This window comes from Tenrec ecaudatus, chromosome 12, assembly GCF_050624435.1.
Source record: "Tenrec ecaudatus isolate mTenEca1 chromosome 12, mTenEca1.hap1, whole genome shotgun sequence".
In the NCBI taxonomy this organism is placed as follows: Eukaryota; Metazoa; Chordata; class Mammalia; order Afrosoricida; family Tenrecidae; genus Tenrec; species Tenrec ecaudatus.
The window spans coordinates 34,858,770-34,876,876 of record NC_134541.1 but is presented as its reverse complement, the minus strand read 5'-3'; the positions used below and the strand labels follow the sequence as shown (position 1 = coordinate 34,876,876).

The following is an 18,107-nucleotide window of genomic DNA, read 5'->3' as shown; positions in this document are numbered from 1 at the left end:
ATTATAAGGATCTATATATAACCTCCTCCCTGGGGGATGGACAACAGAAAAGTGGGTGAAGGGAGACATCGGGCAGTGTAAGATAGGACAAAATAATAATAATTTATAAATTATCAAGGGTTCATAAGGGAGGGGGAGAAGGGAAGGAAGGGGAAAAATGAGGAGCTGATGCCAGGGGCTTATGTGGAGAGCAAATGTTTTGAGAATGATGAGGGCAATGAATGTACAAATGTGCTTTACACAATTGATGTATCTATGGATTGTGATGAGTTGTATGAGCCCCTAATAAAATGATTTAAAAAATGATACAGCTTTCTCATTACTCCTACCCACTACTCTTCACTCACACCCTCAGCCCTAGGCAACCACTAATATACTTTCTGCCTCTGATTTTGTCTTTTTAGAACATTTCACAAAAATAATCTCATGCATGTATACTTTTGCATCTGGCTTTTTTCATGTTGCGCGCTTTTGAGGTTAATCCATGCGGTAGCCTGTCAGTACTTTGATTCTCTTTATTGCCAAGTATTATCCTACTGAATGACTGTGGCATTAAAAAAATTCATTTGCCAGTTGACAGATATCTAGGTTGTTTCCACTTTCTATCGACAGTGAATGCTGCTGCTATGAACATTTGCACATACGCTTTTGTTCAGACACATGCTTTCAATTCTCTTGGAGATACATCTAGAATGAAATTGCTGGATCATAACTCTACGCTTTACTTTTAAAAGAACTGCCAAAGTGTTTTCCAAAGCTATATTCCCATCAACAATTTATGAGAGTGCTGAGGAGCCCTGGTAGAGCTGTGAAATAAATCCTGGGCTGCTGCAAGGCTGGGAGTTCAAACAATGTATGCGTGCTTCAAAACATTAGCAGAAAAACTGAATTGAAAGAGAATGAAATTCCCCACAAATATTTTTGGAGCCTTGTATATGAAGGTTCCAATACCCTTCACATTCCCATTAGCACTTGTTATTGGCCATCTTTTTTTATTATAATCATCCTAGTGCAGTGGTTCTAACTTTCCTAATGCCGTAACCCTGTAATAAAGTTCCTCGTGTTGTGGTGACCCCTCAACCATAAAATTACTTTTGTTGCTACTTCATAACTGTAACTTTGCTACTCTTATGAATTGGGCGGCCCCTGTGAAAGGGTTGTTCAACCCCCAAAGGGGTCGTGACCCACAGGTTGAGAACCACTGTCCTAGTGGGTCTGAGGAGCTCTGATGGCACAGTGGGTAAAGTGTTAGGCTGCTAACCTGAAAGGTCAAACCCACAAAGCACTCTGGGAGAAAGATGAGACGCAGCCTGTTTATGTCAAGACTTACTATGGGGCAATTTCAGTCTGTCCTACAGGGTTGCTATGAGTTGGAAAGAATTTGACAGCAGTGAGTTTTAGTGGGTCTTTCATGATTTGGATTTGCATTTCCCAAATGACTAATGATGTTGAACATCTTTTTTATGTGCTTATTAATCACCTGTGTATATCTTCTTGGGAGGAATGTCAATTCATGTCCTTTGCCCATTTAAAACACTGGGTTGTCTACCTTCTTGTTAAGTTTTACTGGGGTATCATACAACTGTTATCACAATCCATCCATCCATCCATTGTGTCAAGCACATTGATACATTTGTTTCCATCATCATTCTCAAAACATTTGCTTTCCACTTGAGCCCTTGGTATCAGCTCATCACCCCCTTTTCCCTGCCGCTCCTCTCTCATGAACCCTTGATAATTTATAAATTATTATTATTTTGTCATATACTGTCCGCCGTCTCCCTTCACCCACTTTTCTGCTGTCCACCCCCGAGGGAGGAGGTAATATGTAGATCCTTGTGATCAATTCCCCCTTTCTTTCCCTCCACCCTCCCAGTATCGCCACTCTCACCACTGGTTCTGAGGGGTTCATCTGTCCTGGATTCCGTGTTTCCAGTTCCTATATGACCAGTGTACATCCTCTGGTCTAGAGGCTATAAATATTTAAGGGAGCATATAACCTTATGTTTTTCTCAATGAATGGCTAGTGGGTTTGAACTGCTGATCTTGTGGCAATCCAACACTTATCCAACAGCACCACTTTTTTTATTCTGACTCTTGCTTTTACCTTTGCTTACCATGGCTTTTTCATTTCAGGCATCTTTACCTGTCAATGGCCCTGCTTGACACATCTTGGAGAAACTCTGGGCCAACAATCTCTTGTAAGTCTTTTAACCCTTGGTTGGCATAGAGGGTTTTGCTTCATTAAGGAGAGTTGTATTTTCAAATCCGTCCTCTATTTCTTTGATATGTATGCAAATATTTCTAAAGGCTAAAAAAATAATCCCTCTTTCTAGAAATGTAACACAATAATGTTTTCCTAAAGGGTCTGAATGCGATCTCTGAACCATAAACATCAAGGCAGAGACTGTCCCACTTCCCTGCCACCTTGGGGGTTGAGGGTAGGTGCCTACTGTCATAGGGCTATAAAATAGTTAATTTTTTTCTTTGGGTAACGGCCATTCCCCACACAGGTGGTCACTCAAGTACCAGGGTGAGTTTAGATGAACTAGGAAAGACTATATAGTGAGTGTTGTCAGCAATCTGATTTACTGTTTATTCAATAATAAGACTTTTTTTTAATATATTCACTACTTCAGGAGAGAAATTTGAGCTAAAAAAAGATTTCATTTTAATTTTTTACCTCCAGCAATCACCATGATATATTTTTAACTAAAATTACAAACTACAAAATGCTAAAAAAAAAAAAAAGTGATATAATGGAATAGGCATAGGATACAGCACAGTGAAGGAGCCCTAGTTGCGCAGTGGGTTAAGTGTTGGGCTGCTAACTGCAAAGTTAGCGGTTCAAACTCACCAGCTATTACGTTGAAGAAAGATGAGGCCATCTGCTTCCATACAGACTTTCAGTCTCAGAAACACTGTGGAGCAGTTCTACTCTGTCCTAGAGCGTCACAGTGAGTCAGACTTGACTCATGGCAGTGGGTTTTAAAGTAGAGTATACTTTATTTAGAAAGAAAGTACATTGAATGTCTGGAGGTATCTATACCAAATGATTAAAAATCTTACCTTATGAAGAATTAGAGATTTTAAAAAAGGAATTATTGTTTTTATTTATCTCTATTTAATTTTTTACAATAAATGCATATTCATATATATATTTTTAGTTACCAAAATAATTCACTTGAAATTCTCAAAAATTTTCATTAATATAAAAATATTTTACTCAATAGTGAAACAAATCCACATGGAAGAAGCACACCAGCCAGTGAGAACGTGAGGTGTCATCGAGACTGGGCAACGGGCATTAGAAGATTCACAACAAACAGTAAACAAACAAACAAAAATGCATTGGTGAGAATGGAGGAGTTTTATGCAGAGACCCCAAACCCATCTATGGACAATGGAACACCCGCCCACAGAGGGGTCACAGGGAGAGGGTGAGTCAATCAGGGAGCAGTGGAGCACTAATGGGTCACGCAATGTACCTGTTCCCTGGCAGCCTCGCCCACCCCCCGCTATCACGACCTCAGTGCCGCCTCCCATCTAGACTAGACGGGAGCGTGTACATAGGTATAGGCATGAGATAAAGCTCACAGCACATGGAACCCAGGAACAGGAATGGGAATAGAGATGCCAAAAGGGTAGGGGGGAGGTGGGGAGAGGTGAGGAGGGAGGTGGGGCACTGATCACAATGAATAGCACATAACCACACCCCCCATCCAGGGGGAAGAACAGAAACCAGAGGGGAAGGGAGATAGTGGTCAGAGAGAGATTTGAAAATAATTAAAAATCTACAATCTATCAGGGGTAAGGTGATCAGATTTTACCATTGGTAAAGCGGGACACCAGCGGGACACCATTGATAAAACACATCCTGTGAAACAGCCACATGGCCACTGAAAACCGTATCCCCTAGCTTGTCGTGCTTTCTTTCCAAAAATCGGGACTTTTTAAAAACACTGCGAGATGCGGGAAAAATTGTTAAAAATCTGGACTGTCCCGCCAAAAGCAGGATGTCTGGTCATCTTAATCAGGGGTCACAAGGGTTGGGTGGGTGAGGGATGTAGGGAGGGAAAAAGAGGAGCTGATCCCAAGGGCTCAATGGAAAGTAGATGTCTAGGAAAGAACGCTGGAGTATATGTACAGATGTGTCAGGTACAATTGATGTATGGCTTGTAACAAGAGCTGTAAGAGCCCCCAATAAAATGATTAAAAATATACATATATTGTTCACATGAAAAATTTTCCTAAAATGATGTCACTTGTATTTTTTCTTAGAGGAGGTTCCTATTCTTCATAAGCAGGTGGTGCGACACCTGTGTTTGTCCCCGATGGCAGCTCACCTGGACACTCAATGAAAGACCAGTTGTATCTGCTGTCCTCGAGACACATGCTAGAATTGAGAAGAGGCTGCGGGTAGGAACTTCCTGTAGGGGCAAGTGAAGGTGTCTTCACTGGTCCTTTGTAGGAGCCCTCAATGCATTTCCCTTTGCCAGTATTGCTGGGATCAGTACACCAGCCACAGCCTGGTTGCTCCAAACAGTGGCTACAGGTACAGTAGCCTGAACAATTTTCAGCTACAAAAACAAACACAAATGACAATTCACTGTGACATGTAGATAATAAATTCACTGTACTTAGTTCTTTTTTCATTACACATTAATCACTATCCTATTGTGATTCTCTATCTAAGGCAATGATTTTAAAACGCCAATATCTTGTCCAACGTAAGAAAGGAACCTCTCTTAAATCAGCAAGGGTTAGAGGTAAACTGGATATCATTAACTAGAGAGAAAGAACGTATGAATATATGAATTAGGAGAGTATGATGTAGAGAGAGGACATAAATGAAACATGATAGTGAAGTGGGGAAATCATCTCTGTATTCTACAATCTTGCCTACATTTATGTATTTGTATCATTGTGCCTGATTCTGTAGAAAGGTTCCTATCAGGAAGGTCTGTCTTAACGGCAGCCTCTGGGCGGAACATGAAGTCTAGTCTGAGCCCTACAACGTTCAAAGCTTGATAATGCTGCCCACAGCCAGGGCCCTCAGGAGCGCCCGAGCTGCCTTCACTCACGGGGGCAGCTGCTCATGGTGTACCACTCCATACACTGGCCAAAAGGGAAGGAGGCCACATAGGCATTGGAGTCCACACACTGCTTCATGTTGCTGCACCACATGCACTCGGAGCTGCCGCTGGTGCACTCGCCACATGCTGTTCTCAGGGCACACGGTGTCCGGCATTGCTTGGCACTGTGGTTCGCTGGGAATGAAACACAAAGCAAACACTCAGAGCTCTCGCCATGCTGACCACGGCCAATGACTTCAAATGTGGGTTGTTACCTGTTAGCACAAAACATCAGCAACAAAAGCACCAGTGCAGCATTTGTTTGATCAGCTGTCGTTGCACATTTTGGGGGGAAACCACCCGCTTTCTTTTCAAAGAACATTAAAGGCAGAGTTCCACTAAAAGTCCTTCAGAATACAGAGGACCCAAGATGAACTTTGGTGCCTACAACTCTTGAATCTGCAAACTCTTGTATTTATATTGACGTGAAGGGTGGGGAGGCGAAGGGCCACCGCATGCATGGACTTCTATACAGAGTTCAGGATCCAAAAGAGTTGAAATATTCCCCTACAAAAAGTTTACAAACTTACTTTAAAGTGACTCCTACGATGTTATGAATATTCTTCCATGCTTTTGTATTTCTCAAATTATAGTAGCTTCTAAAACTGGGACATAATGTAAGCTGAGTCCAGACCCTGAAAGGTGCAGGAACGTGTCCCCACTGTTGGTAAGTAACTTCTGCAGGAGCGGGAAGCTTTGCTGAGGCCCGGCTTTGGGCTGCAGGGCGGCCTCTAGCTCACTTCTAAAAGGCTGGCTTACAGGTAGCTCAGAGGGGAGAAAGTCAAGCCCGTGGAGCTACTTGCCTCATCCCTTCAGACCTCTACAGCAGTCGTTTGGTTCTGGTTTGCTTCTGCTGTCCGTCATCGTCTCTCTCCCTGCTGACCTAGAGTTTTATACACTGCTCCTGCAGTTGTCTAATTGCCTTCCTACTCTTTTCCTTGTTTGTATTTTTCTCTCTTCCATCGCATTTTTCTGACAGCCCCAAGAAATGCATTCAGGGAAATTCTCGATACTTTTTGTGGTCAGTAAATCAATCAATCTTATTGTTAGTTTGTTGAGTTCTTTGTGCAGTGTTAAGCTATTTTTGTTTTCACTTACAATTCAAACTATTCAAAGCCAGAGAAAGCTCTCTGCTTGGTAAGTTCTTAGTTGCGCTCTATTTCATATGCTTGAGAGAAATATTCCATCTGTTTTTTAAGATTACTTCACATCTTAATACTTAACTGTCACTCTTATGGTCTGTCTCTTAATGAACTTCCAATTAACACACCGTTCCCCAGGTACTTACCAGGCCTTTCACAGACACTACCATTGAGTGGGTTGATGCAGGTTGCAGCCTTCAAACTCCGAGTACTGGGTTCTGATAAGATTCCACAGAATCCAGCATCACTGGGCTCAGATGGCATCCATTGTAGCAAACTATTTGTAAACGGGGACATATCTTCCCAACACCAGTAGGACACATTAATCTTTCGTAGGCCAACCCATGGGGTCAAGGTGAGCTTGGACTACATAAAAAATAGACACAACTATTAATACAATCTCTCAGTCAAATAGGCTAAAAAAAATCCCAATAAAGCAAAAATTCAACAAAGATGCAAGACAAACAGAGAAGACCTCCCTCCACTGCCTCGGCCCTCACTTAAGACAGACCATCACTTGTGTTCTATATCATGCCCGGCACTTCAATATGAACGTTGTACAAGGGTAAAATGTTGTACAAGGGTACAAGGGTAAAAAGGCAGCTCAGAGAAGACGACTCATCACATTTTTACACAGTAAAGAGTAATGGCAAGCAATAATCAAGTCCCTAGATTTCCATATTCTATGATGCATGCTGTGAAGAGATTGTCCCCCAACTTGGTTTAACTGCCCAATCATTCATGAAATCATCTTACCGGTATTCACAATCTCTCATAAGCTGATCCTCAGATCAGTAACGACACCTACTTTGGGCCCTGTTCATTCGGAGGATTGCTGACTCCTACTTTCAACCAGGGCCTAAATAGTTTGGTACTGCATTTAATAGAGAATAATAGGACTAGGAATCCTTAGATAGTCTGATTCTGGTACTTCCGAAATGTCCTCAATGCAATTAAAATGCCTTTTAAGTCAAAGCAAAGGTTGGCCAGAAGGGAAAGAAAGTCCTAATTTTGCCAGTTACTACTACTACCAGTACTACTGTTTTATATGTTCATAAACGATCCAAAACAAATATAACCAAAGGTAATTATTGAGTTATAATGATGAGGGATGTTTATGTTCTTTATTTGCTATTTTCTAAAGTTTGTATGAAATATGTGTTTTTTAAAGAAATAAAATAAAAACGAATACTTTAAAATTAAAGCCTTTCAATCATTTCCTTATGCCTTCATGAAAGTCAAGGTTATCAACACGGCTGACCAGGCTCTTAGGATTTGGTCCCTGGGCCCGTGTTGTGAGGCTCAGATATCAGTATGCAAATCAGCCATGCAAACTTACTGTAGTTCACTCAACAAGTCATTCCTTAAGTCTCTAGGCCTTGCACCAGGGTACCAGTGCTCAGAGTCCTTCCCACTTCACTTCCAGATTCATTCTTTCTTGCTTCCAGGGATTACAAACCTTTTTCCTGCCATCTACAACTGCTCTCAGGCTAGGCTGCATATACTTTCTCAATTTTCCATATAAGGTTGGACCCTATAAAGCCAGATTTATGGCAGCAAAAGCACATTATAGTCTATTTTCCAGTCTTATTACAAGCTTTTGAACTCCTGTTTTACAAAGGTGGCCACAATGGATTAGATTACTCAGAGCTTTCTAGAGCTAGAAAACATATGAGACTAGGGACCAGAACAGGCATCCATGGTCAATTGGGAGGATTGAGCCCTTCCAACTAGGTCTACCCCTTCAGAGATGTGGAATTGGGAGTCATAGGTAGAAGTGCCAGAGCCACAGGCAAAGCTGTAAACCATCCATTTTTTGAGGGCATGAATGACTAGAGGTAATGCTAGCAGGATACAAGACCTACATCTGGGGGTGAAAGGAGACAGAGAAACAAATGTAGTCTCTAGTGGAGATGATGAAATTTGAAAAACCTTTCAACATATTAAATGTGGTCCCAGTGTCCCGGACACAACCACAATACCAACGTTAGAGTGTTCACCCCTATCCATTTTGTACTGGGGGAAAAAGATGAATTCTTTAATGAGAAATGAGGTTAAAGAGAAGGTGAACTACGGAGCATCTCCCACCACCTTTGGGATGGTTCTCTACGTAGGGATAGAAAGGCCACGTGTAGCCAGGAGCTGGGCCCAGGCCACTCTGTATCTTCATAGGAAGAAGGCTACACCCAAGGAAGTGCTGTCCTCACCCCCTCCCTGCTCGAGGTGAAGTACATTTCTCTGAAACAGATCCACATCAAAGACAGTATATCTGAAAGAAGAGCTTTGTTCTGTGATTACCTACTTAATCAAGAGTAGGACCACAGGTCTAAGACTTTGGACCTTTGGAAAAAAGACAAAATGCAATTATGAGCAACCATTGTAAGCTAGTGAAGATCACTAGGTGATTGGGTAGAGAACTTGGGACCTTATGTGCTCAGAGACTCTCACAAGAAGGTGTCCTCTCCTTTTGGGTTTGCAGGGCCTAGAAAGGCACATATTACTTAGTAATAATGAGTATTAAGTCATTATTATTCACTGAAACCTTACATTTGAGAGATCCGGTGGCTTAATTCCATCTAGCTAATGAACAAAGATCTCATTCTCCTCCTACTTCCCTTGTAGCAGAGTCTAGAGATTAAACAGGGGTGAAATCATCTATCGCTATCACCAGGGCTATGTGCCTATGTGTGTGTACGTTCATATTCATTCTACATATACTCATACTCATATACAGGGTAACTTACTTACCAATACTAATAAAACAACTTAAAAATGTTCAATTATTTTATCAGAAAAGCATGAAAGGAAAATAATGAACCAGTCCCACAGTCAATGAGAATGCTTACACATGGCTGTGCTCCTGCTGCCAACCACATCACATACACCCACAGCCTCGTACACCCAATCTGTCTTCATGCCCTCACTAGCAAAGCGGAACACGAGCGACTCAACAGTCCTGGGGGCTAACTCACCATGCTCTGTGACGACTGCATTATTCGCAGCTGCTTAAGGACAAATTCTACTTTCTTCTGGGTTGTAAGAGACGCCAAAAAGGCATTATGGTTCCTACAGGACAACTTCGCATTGTCATAGTTCTCCTTGGCAGTAGTAATTTTCAAACACGAGTTTCCAACCAAATGCCAGCCAACGCCACAGATATTTTCTTTTACAAAGATGGAAAAGAAAGAGGGTGAGAGTAAGAGAGGGAAAAAAAGTTTTAGAAATCACACAAAACTATTACATTACCAGTCAGAATTACTGTAAACAAGTGATTTTGGTGATCTGAATTCCGGTTGCTTCATTAGGCTGTGGTAAGGACATCAGACATATTATTAAGGGCCAAAAAAAGGACACGAGAATAAAAAAAAAATGTGTAACACAAATATATCCTGAATCCCAAAAAGTATGTTGTGAGCTCACTTGCCCCTTAGGTCTTGAAGCAGACGGCAGGCCATGTTAAGACTGGTAAGCTTTTTTTTGAAGAGTGACTGGAAAGAAAATAAAATTCGTGCAAGGGTAGGTAGAAAATAGCAATAGCAGCAATGAGGTGAGGAAATGGAAAAATGGACAGTCCCTTGGGCAGAAGGTAAACGGGGTGGCAGGCCTACGTGGAGGCTACTGCCACCGTCGATGGACCAAGAAAGCTTTGCTTTAGGGAGGCAAAAAGGTACAAAGACTCTAAAACCGAAGGGGGAAGATTCTGCTTAGGAAAAAGACAAAATGGCCAACTGGCAGTCTGCTACTTGTGAGCACCCTGTGGCACAGAAGCTAAGAATGCTTTCTAGGAGGTGGAGAAACTGCACCCAAACCAAAGCACCCTGGGGCCACCACCGAAAGAGCTCATTAACAGCAAGCGCAGCTGAGCTACAAGGGTAGTTCCAGTACCGTGGGAAAGATAACATATAAGAACAGAGAGAGACCTGCTGCCCGAAGTGTGGCACTGGAATCACTGCTTGTTACAATGTTGCCACAAATCAAAGTACGCCTCAGATGCTGTACAGACCACCACCACCCCACTTCCGCAGCATTCTGGCTGAGGACGGGTGTCCAAGGGTTCAGTCATGGCCGGCTGGCTTCAGGACCCCCAAGTGATCACCATGAGCCTAAGGACCACCGTATGCTGACACTGGTCCTGGGGAACAGATAGCGCGCCAAGAGATGGTGCTGACCATGGCATCTCTGCTCAGAGAAGAATGCCCTTCAGGAAGCGCTGGACCCAAACCTAACAGTAACACATATGAAGAACTCTTCACAAGAGGCAAGCAAACAGACTGCTGCAGTTATCCCACAAAGTGGGGTAGAGGCCATGGAGGCTTTATATTACAGAGCCGAGCTGCCATTTGATCCTCCAGAGTTATCTAAGTGCAAATAACAGTACAAAAAGATAGTAAAAAAATGGATTTTTTTTTTGTTTAAAATACTAACATCCACAATAACGGCACAGGAGAAAATTGATAGAATTAGCTTCTCCTTTGTGCTGGGCACACTCTTGGCTGCTGCACGTGGGGACAGGAGAGGGAGGCCACGAAGTTCTTGGAAACACACACACACACCAAACTGCCCCATGAGGCCTACCAGGCAGGGCGATGCACTCCTGATTCCGGAGCTCCCACTGGCAGTTCTGGTCCAGGGCACAGCTCCTGCAGCTGGTCTTCTTGTTGCAGTAGTACATGGGATTATCCTTGGGGCAATGCTCATATTTGGAAATGGAGATCTAGAACACAGTAGACAAAAGCTGTGCTGTTATACTCACACAAAGAACTGGTGATGGCCAACTGGATACAAAGAACAGCAAAATCTAACTGAAGCAGCAACTGCAAATATGTACGCCCACACAGACATCCGAGGCCGATGAGGCAGCGCAAACAGCGCAGTGATGTGTCCTGCTCAAGAACATGCCTGGAACTGACAGAGCAGCAGCAGCCTGCTCCTCTGTAAAGTGGCCTGCAGGTGGTTTTCAAGTGCCTCCCACACAAATAGCCTAAAAGTTCCGTATCTTATGATCTATATTACAGACTGGCATCAGGAACCCCGGTGGCATAAAGGTTAAGTGCTCAGCTTCAAATGCCAACATTGGTGGTTCCAACCAATAACTCTGTAAGAGAAACCCAGGTGATCTGCAGTTTGCCTCCATCATATAGGCTTGTTCTGAGTAAGAATCAACTTGATGGCAAACAGCAACAAATTGATTGACAAAGAATATCTTACTCACTGCCTAACATTACACAAGTGGAGTCAATCATCTTAGCTTTAGCTTTTAAAATAACATAAAATTAAAGCCTCTATATCGTGAACATTCAATTAAACCAAGGTGAACCAAGATAGAATGCAAACCTAATCCCCTGCTATTGAGTCAATGCTGACTCACAGCACACGCACACACACACACCCCACCCCACCCCACCCAGCCCCCATGGGTTTCTGAGACTGTAACTGTTTACGCCAACAGAGAGCCCAGTCTTTCTACTGGTGGTTTCCAACTACTGACCATGTGGATCAAAGCCCAACTCTTAACAACTATACTACCAGGGCCCCTGATGAGGGCCTAGAGTTATGGATTCCTACACCCCCGACACCTCCCAGCCTCAGGTCCTAACTTGCTGCCCAAATCTTGCAGAGGTAGCATAAGCTCACAATTATCAACCCCAAAGTAGGATAGAATACTGTGCCCAGACCCTAACTGGTTCCAGGAGCTTCAACCAAGTAATTTATCAGCGTATCCAAGGAGAAAAATGATGCTCTCGTGAAAATCCTTTAACATTCTAAAGGTCCAGGCACCGCAACTCCCAGGGGCACCCAGAAAGGCTGTCCTGCCATCTTGTAAAACACCACACATATAAACAAATTCCAGTGGTTAGCTAAATCCTTGGGATGAGGACACCTTTAGGGCATTTTTAAAAAAAGAACACCGAGCAATAATGAAATCTAGACCTATACCCATTTTTAAAACACTTCTGGGCCATTACCCATAGCATAGACACTGTCATATAATTTTAATCCACAGGTTTTTCTCTCCTGCAATCCTCAGGAAGCAGCTCTAACCTGGCCCTCGGCACAGCTGTGGTTTGCAGGGACACAGTGGTCATTGCACCAGTGGCAACCGTTGGTGTTGGCTGTGCAGCTGTAACAATCGGAGTGCTGGTCACATCTGTCATGGTCCAGAGCTAGGAAAAGAAAGGGACATTATTAACCGTCACAGCTTCTCCTCAGAAAACTCACAGGCCGTTATATTGCTTCTGTTGGGCACAATTTCAGGCCGAGTACAAAACAACAACAACAACAACAACAAGAAAAGAAGGAGTACAATCAGCAGAGAAAAGAAAAAATAAAACTGGCAAGAAAAGAGATCAGTATGTTCGGGTTAAAATCGTTTTTAGAAGTAGACAATCTGAATAAAAATCATGTTGTCTTACACATACTCCCTTCTAAAAAAAACTCCACAGAAAATGGGTGCATTCCAAGTATTTGGACACGTGGTGAGTGACTACTGTATCGGGGCAGTGCCAACATAGAACATTTCCACCACCACACAAGAGTTCTCTTAGGTCAGCCGTTCTCAACCTTCCTAATGCCACAAACCTTCAGTACCGTTCCGCATGTGGGGAGACCCCCAACCATAACATTGTTTTTGTTGCCACTTCATCACTGTCATTTTGTGACTGCTATGAATCGGGCGACCCCTATTAAAGGGTTGTTCGACCCCCACCCCCCCAAAAGGGGGTCGCGACCCACAGGTTGAGAACCTCACATCAACTGCAGCCATGGTCTGAAGTTGTGATGTAGGAGTCTATAGAGCGCCCATGAGGGCTATTTATCGCCATCATCTGCAGACAGGCTCTAAGAGTCAGACGGCAAGCATGATTGCATCTATTCTAGAGGTATGTCAACTTTCAAAGACCCATAAAGGCTTTAAATAAGCTATCACTAAGTGGATTTGGGAAATAAACTGATCATAAAGTATACATATATGGTAATTTCCCTCATAATTTACAGAAGAGATTCCAAATAAATTTAAGGTATGTATAACAAAACACATATACATCAGTAAAAAATACGATCTTAAAATAAATAAAATTTGAGAGAAAAAAAGCAAAGCATACTTCTTTGGGAAAAACATTCTGCTTTTAACTTTTCTTCTTGTGCTTCTGTTGCCAATTCCCAGGGGATACACTGAGATGCCTCTGTGTCCCACACACACCGGATGCCAGGCCCTGCTGCTGAACAAGCGGCTTCACTTAGGTGCGCTTCACATCTTTCTGAGGTGAATATCAGGATGTCACTGAGGAGGAGACTATTGAAGCCACCAAATACATACATGGTGCTAAGATGAAAAAGAGAGAGAAGTGAAATAGTTAAGGTTGATTGTGCCAACCTGGACAATAAACACATGTGGAATTAATTTGAAGGGCGGAGAGATAAATGCCTCAGTGAGCCTCCCCTTTCTGGTTCTCAGGTTTTTTGCTCTCTAATGGTCATACCAGGGTGCAGCTGCCCTAGTCAGTTCCCTGCTTCAGCTGACAAGGCTCACTTCCTGCGGGGCATCCCTGAGGAGAAGCCACATGGACCTACCCTGATACAGCCCTAGGTGCTGGAGCAGCCATGTAGAGAACCCTGCCGGTGCTGAGATGCTTACACGCTCACTAATTCGGCTTTCCTCCTGCAGCTGACATCATTTGTGTGTTTTGTGAGATTGAGGAGGACTTTGTAGATCGGTGTCAGATGTATGGGTGAATGTTGGGACTTATGGGCTTGGACAGCTCTGGGTGGGGATGCTTTCTTAATGTACACTTACCCTTCATATAAAACTCTCTTAAATACACATGAGTTTCTGTGGATTTATTTCTCTAGTATATCCAGACTAACACAAAGAAGTGACTTGCTAAAAACTTGTCTGGTGAATGCATGATATACTTTTTATAGCCTTCAGACAAATCTTACATACCAAAAGTTGCCAATAAGTTATTTTTCAAAGTCAAGGAAAACATTGTCATCGCTTTCGTTCCCTAACCATACCCTTTCATTCTGATCTATGACCAACCAGACAGTTCTAAGTTTTAACCATGATGCTTTGGTGTATTTTAGTGTTAGGGTACACTAATACCTTTTAAAATTAAACATATAATTAATCCTATACTCATTAACAAGTCGTTAGATGTTAAAATGAAATGTTCATGAATGGCTATATAATGAAAATGCTATCCTTCTGCTGGATGTACAGCCCGATCAAGTGCATACACACACTGGGCACACAGTAACAGTGGCACCTCAGTGAGGCAAACACCGACCTTTCACTAAATGACACTGAGATAACTGAAACATGAGAAAGAAAGAATTGATTGTACTTTTCCTTCTAAACAGCAAAATAAATTCCTATGGGTCAGAGGACAACCTGAAAGAGAAAACAAGAAAACCAAAGACACAAGCACTAGAAGCTAGTACGGGTAAATTTCCATACTGAAAGAGGAGGAAAAAAAAAACCACTGCCGTGATTTAAAATTCAGAAGGCATTTTTAAAAATTCAAATTTTTTGAAAAACTTCATAGAAAATGGTACCATAAGCAATGTAAAAAGACCAATGAAACACTACAAAAAAATCCTTTGTAAGTTACATGACAAGAAAAGGAGTTAATGGGGCTCTGTTTAAGACGGTGGCTTAGAACCTAGCAACTGCCATCTGATCTAGTCTGACTCAGAGACCCTGCATCGGTCTCCAAGGCCGTCAATCTATGGGGGCAGAGAGCCTCATCTCTCTCTCAGGGAGAGTTGGTGGTTTTGAATTGCTTCCCCAACAGTGTCACCAGGGCAGCTTGGCTAGATGGATCCTAATGCTTTTCTACAACAAAGACTCAAGAACCTATGGGAAATGTACAAACAATGACCTGCAATAGTTACTCATCAAATGTCAGGTTTAAGAGTTGAACTGAGCACCAAGTGAAAGGAGAGAACAAAACAATGGGAATAAGGCGATCTCCGTGGTCTGCACATGGCCTGCTGGTCTGGGTCAGCAGCAAACAACATCCCCATGTGGAAAGCGCTTTATAAAAATATTTTCCTGTCATTCAGACACAACTAAAGGCAACCCAGCACAGCAAGCATTAGCAGAGGGCAGAAGACTGTGAGAGAGTGTGCATGCCCTTGTCCCGTGCATTTGCCCACGACACCTGTTGTGCAGGACTGCGGAATGGCCAAATCTGTTGATGTCATGGTGGAGATCAGGTCTCGGAAGCACTGACCATCGGTCACAAGCTAGGAGCAAGGAAAACACACAGTCATTGACAACAGAAACTGGTTTTCTTTGAGAAAAATACTGCAACAAACATAACGTCATAAAGTGGATCTCTTTCATTTTCTTAGCCATGGCATTATTTCTAGGGTAAAAAGCAACCTCGGCCAAGCAGCAGGGCACGAGAGAAAGGCAGGACTGGGTGGCAATACATCCCATCGGTAAATGCACTCCATTTCAATGACTTCCACGTCGCTCACCCTGGTGTCTAGCAATTTTACCATTCCCATGCTTTTTAACTTAAGGACAATTTCTATTTTACCAAGGGTTCCATAATTATTTTTCTATTCGTCTTCATCTTATGCTGTCTAAACCTAGCTGAAATAGAAAATACCGGAGGTAAAAATTAATTAACTCTCTATAACCCCAAACGTTCATAATGTCAATGCTCTTTCCTAGGTCCCAGGTTGTGGTTTGCCATTAAGCTGATTCAAACACACAGTGAGCCTCGGGACAGTGCAGATCTCCCTCACAGCTTGTCTAGGCTGACAGGAAACCCCTCTAAGCCATTTGTCCTTTGACCAGTTTGAGTCTACCAACCTTTGAAATATCAGCAGGGTACTTTACTACTGTACCACCAGGGCTCCTTCCGAAACTCCTAGATCTACTTTTCCAGTGTTTTCAACCCATACTAGCAACTTCTTTTTGGACCTTGGGCATAATCTGGATCTGCTGGATCACTTTAACTGTATACGCTCTGAGGCGGATAGTCAAGCTTGCTTATTCAAAGTTAACTTCCACTTCAGGAAGATCTCTATTCAACAGCTTTCACTTCCTTCTCTCCAGCCGAGACTTTGGTCTTCCTCATGAAGAACAGAGGTCATGGGGCACCAACTCCCCCAGCTTCTTGCCCCCCACCTTTTCCTTCCTGAAAACCAACAGTGTCCCTTCTTCTCATTCTGCCTATCAGTTCCTCCTCGATCCAACTGTTTACTCTCCCTTGAGCTGCTAACAGTCTTTCATTACAGTAAGCAAATGTGAACAAGATTATCTGCTCCTCTCCCCCCCTCCACATAGTAAGGTCTTTCTAAGACCAAATCGACTTCCCACCGGGGACTCAACTACTCCATTTTCTTTTCAGAGACAAGTTTTGGTTTGTTTGTTTTTAGTGAAATACGCAATACTCTCTGGGTCTATTTCTTACTTCCATTCCCAGCCTTGGTAAGGCACCAGCTATACGGCCCATGTGAGGTACCTGCGAGGACGCTTTCGTCCCATTCAAAATATGCACCAGGCAGCCCTCAAGTTCCTGCTAGTTCTCAAGCTGTCTATCTTTGTCCTCACGGCCACTTCCACATCTTTGTTTCAAACTCACATCACCACTTTGGCAATCGCCTCAGAACTATGGTCTTATACTTTCATAATCACTCACCACAATGCCACAAAGATTTTTCCCTAGACACAGCAAGATTCTGTCACCGCCTCCGTAAGATTCTTCCAACTGCCCACCTGCCTGAGCGCGCCACACGAGGCCCTCATGGTCTGAAAGGCTTGACAGCTGTTTGCGCCTCGAGTTTCACTCCAGGCTACTCCTCTCTGGTGTGCTGCCATTCACTGCCAAAATTAATTACTCATGGGGTGCCAGTGAGTTTGGTAATTGCTTGGGAGCTCCCAAATTATGCCCATAATCTCTATCTACCATTATCTCTGTGCATTGGCTTCCTCTGCCTGGAAGTCTGGCTTAATTTCACCCAACTGGTTTCCAGTGTCCTTCAGGACCTAGTTTGGATGGTCCCACCTCTGGAAGGTCTTCCCTGACCATCACCCTTCCCCTACAGGAGTCAAGCGGCCTTCACAGGTACTCCCATCCATTTCCCTGAAAGCAAGTAAAACCCTGACTTGCCATTATAATGCTCGCTCATTTCTTTGCCTTTTCCACCACGAGGCCAAAGGCTGTAATCTACTCATCTTACCACCCCACAGTACAAGTTATGTGACTTAGCTGGCACATTAAGTATCTGTTAAAAATGAACTTCTGGGAAACCGAGCTGATTCCAGGAAACCAAGTGGAAGGCGAATTTTGAGAATGACGAGGGCAACGAATGCATAAGGGTGCTTTGCTCAATTGATGTATGCATGGATTGTGATAAGAGTTGTATGAGCCCCAATAAAATGATTTATTAAGAAATGTGCTGACAAAAAATGAACTTCTGACAATGTTGAGGGAGGAATGGTAAGAACTTGTTTTCTCTGAACATATACTGCCCTCTCCTGGTGAAGTAAATTACCACACTGAAAAATGTAACTCGTGCCAAAGTCTAGGTCAAGATGATCTGAAACCAGTTTTCCATGTAATAAGACTCGGCATTGTTTTGGACAGCACAATGCTGGCAGTCACAACTACAAAACCCACTGTGTAAGGCGCTTGTAACGAAGGAGTTCTCGGTTACTTCAATGCAGTCTCAAAAATTACCATTCAAAGCCATTAAAAAGAGTAGCTTTAAGGAGAAGTTAAGGAGCTTTTAAATAGATAAGACATTTAAAGATATAACAACATTGCATGGAAACAAACATTGAAAAAGACCACTCAGACCTCTTTTAAATGGC

The 18,107-nt window shown here is 42.9% G+C and overlaps 1 protein-coding gene across 5 annotated transcripts in view; it reads right to left on the bottom strand.

Annotated features, from left to right (window-relative positions):
- Positions 1-18,107, bottom strand: part of ATRN (attractin) — a 145,734-nt gene that overhangs the window by 59,096 nt on the left and 68,531 nt on the right. For all 5 annotated transcript variants that reach the window (XM_075563931.1, XM_075563926.1, XM_075563928.1 and 2 more), the window contains exons 11-18: positions 15,439-15,523; positions 13,378-13,598; positions 12,320-12,441; positions 10,853-10,991; positions 9,250-9,440; positions 6,424-6,643; positions 5,085-5,270; positions 4,347-4,580 (exon numbers count right to left, since the gene is read on the bottom strand). In XM_075563931.1, the coding sequence (XP_075420046.1) occupies positions 4,347-4,580; positions 5,085-5,270; positions 6,424-6,643; positions 9,250-9,440; positions 10,853-10,991; positions 12,320-12,441; positions 13,378-13,598; positions 15,439-15,523 (1,398 nt within the window). The remainder of the gene's footprint in view (positions 1-4,346; positions 4,581-5,084; positions 5,271-6,423; positions 6,644-9,249; positions 9,441-10,852; positions 10,992-12,319; positions 12,442-13,377; positions 13,599-15,438; positions 15,524-18,107) is intronic.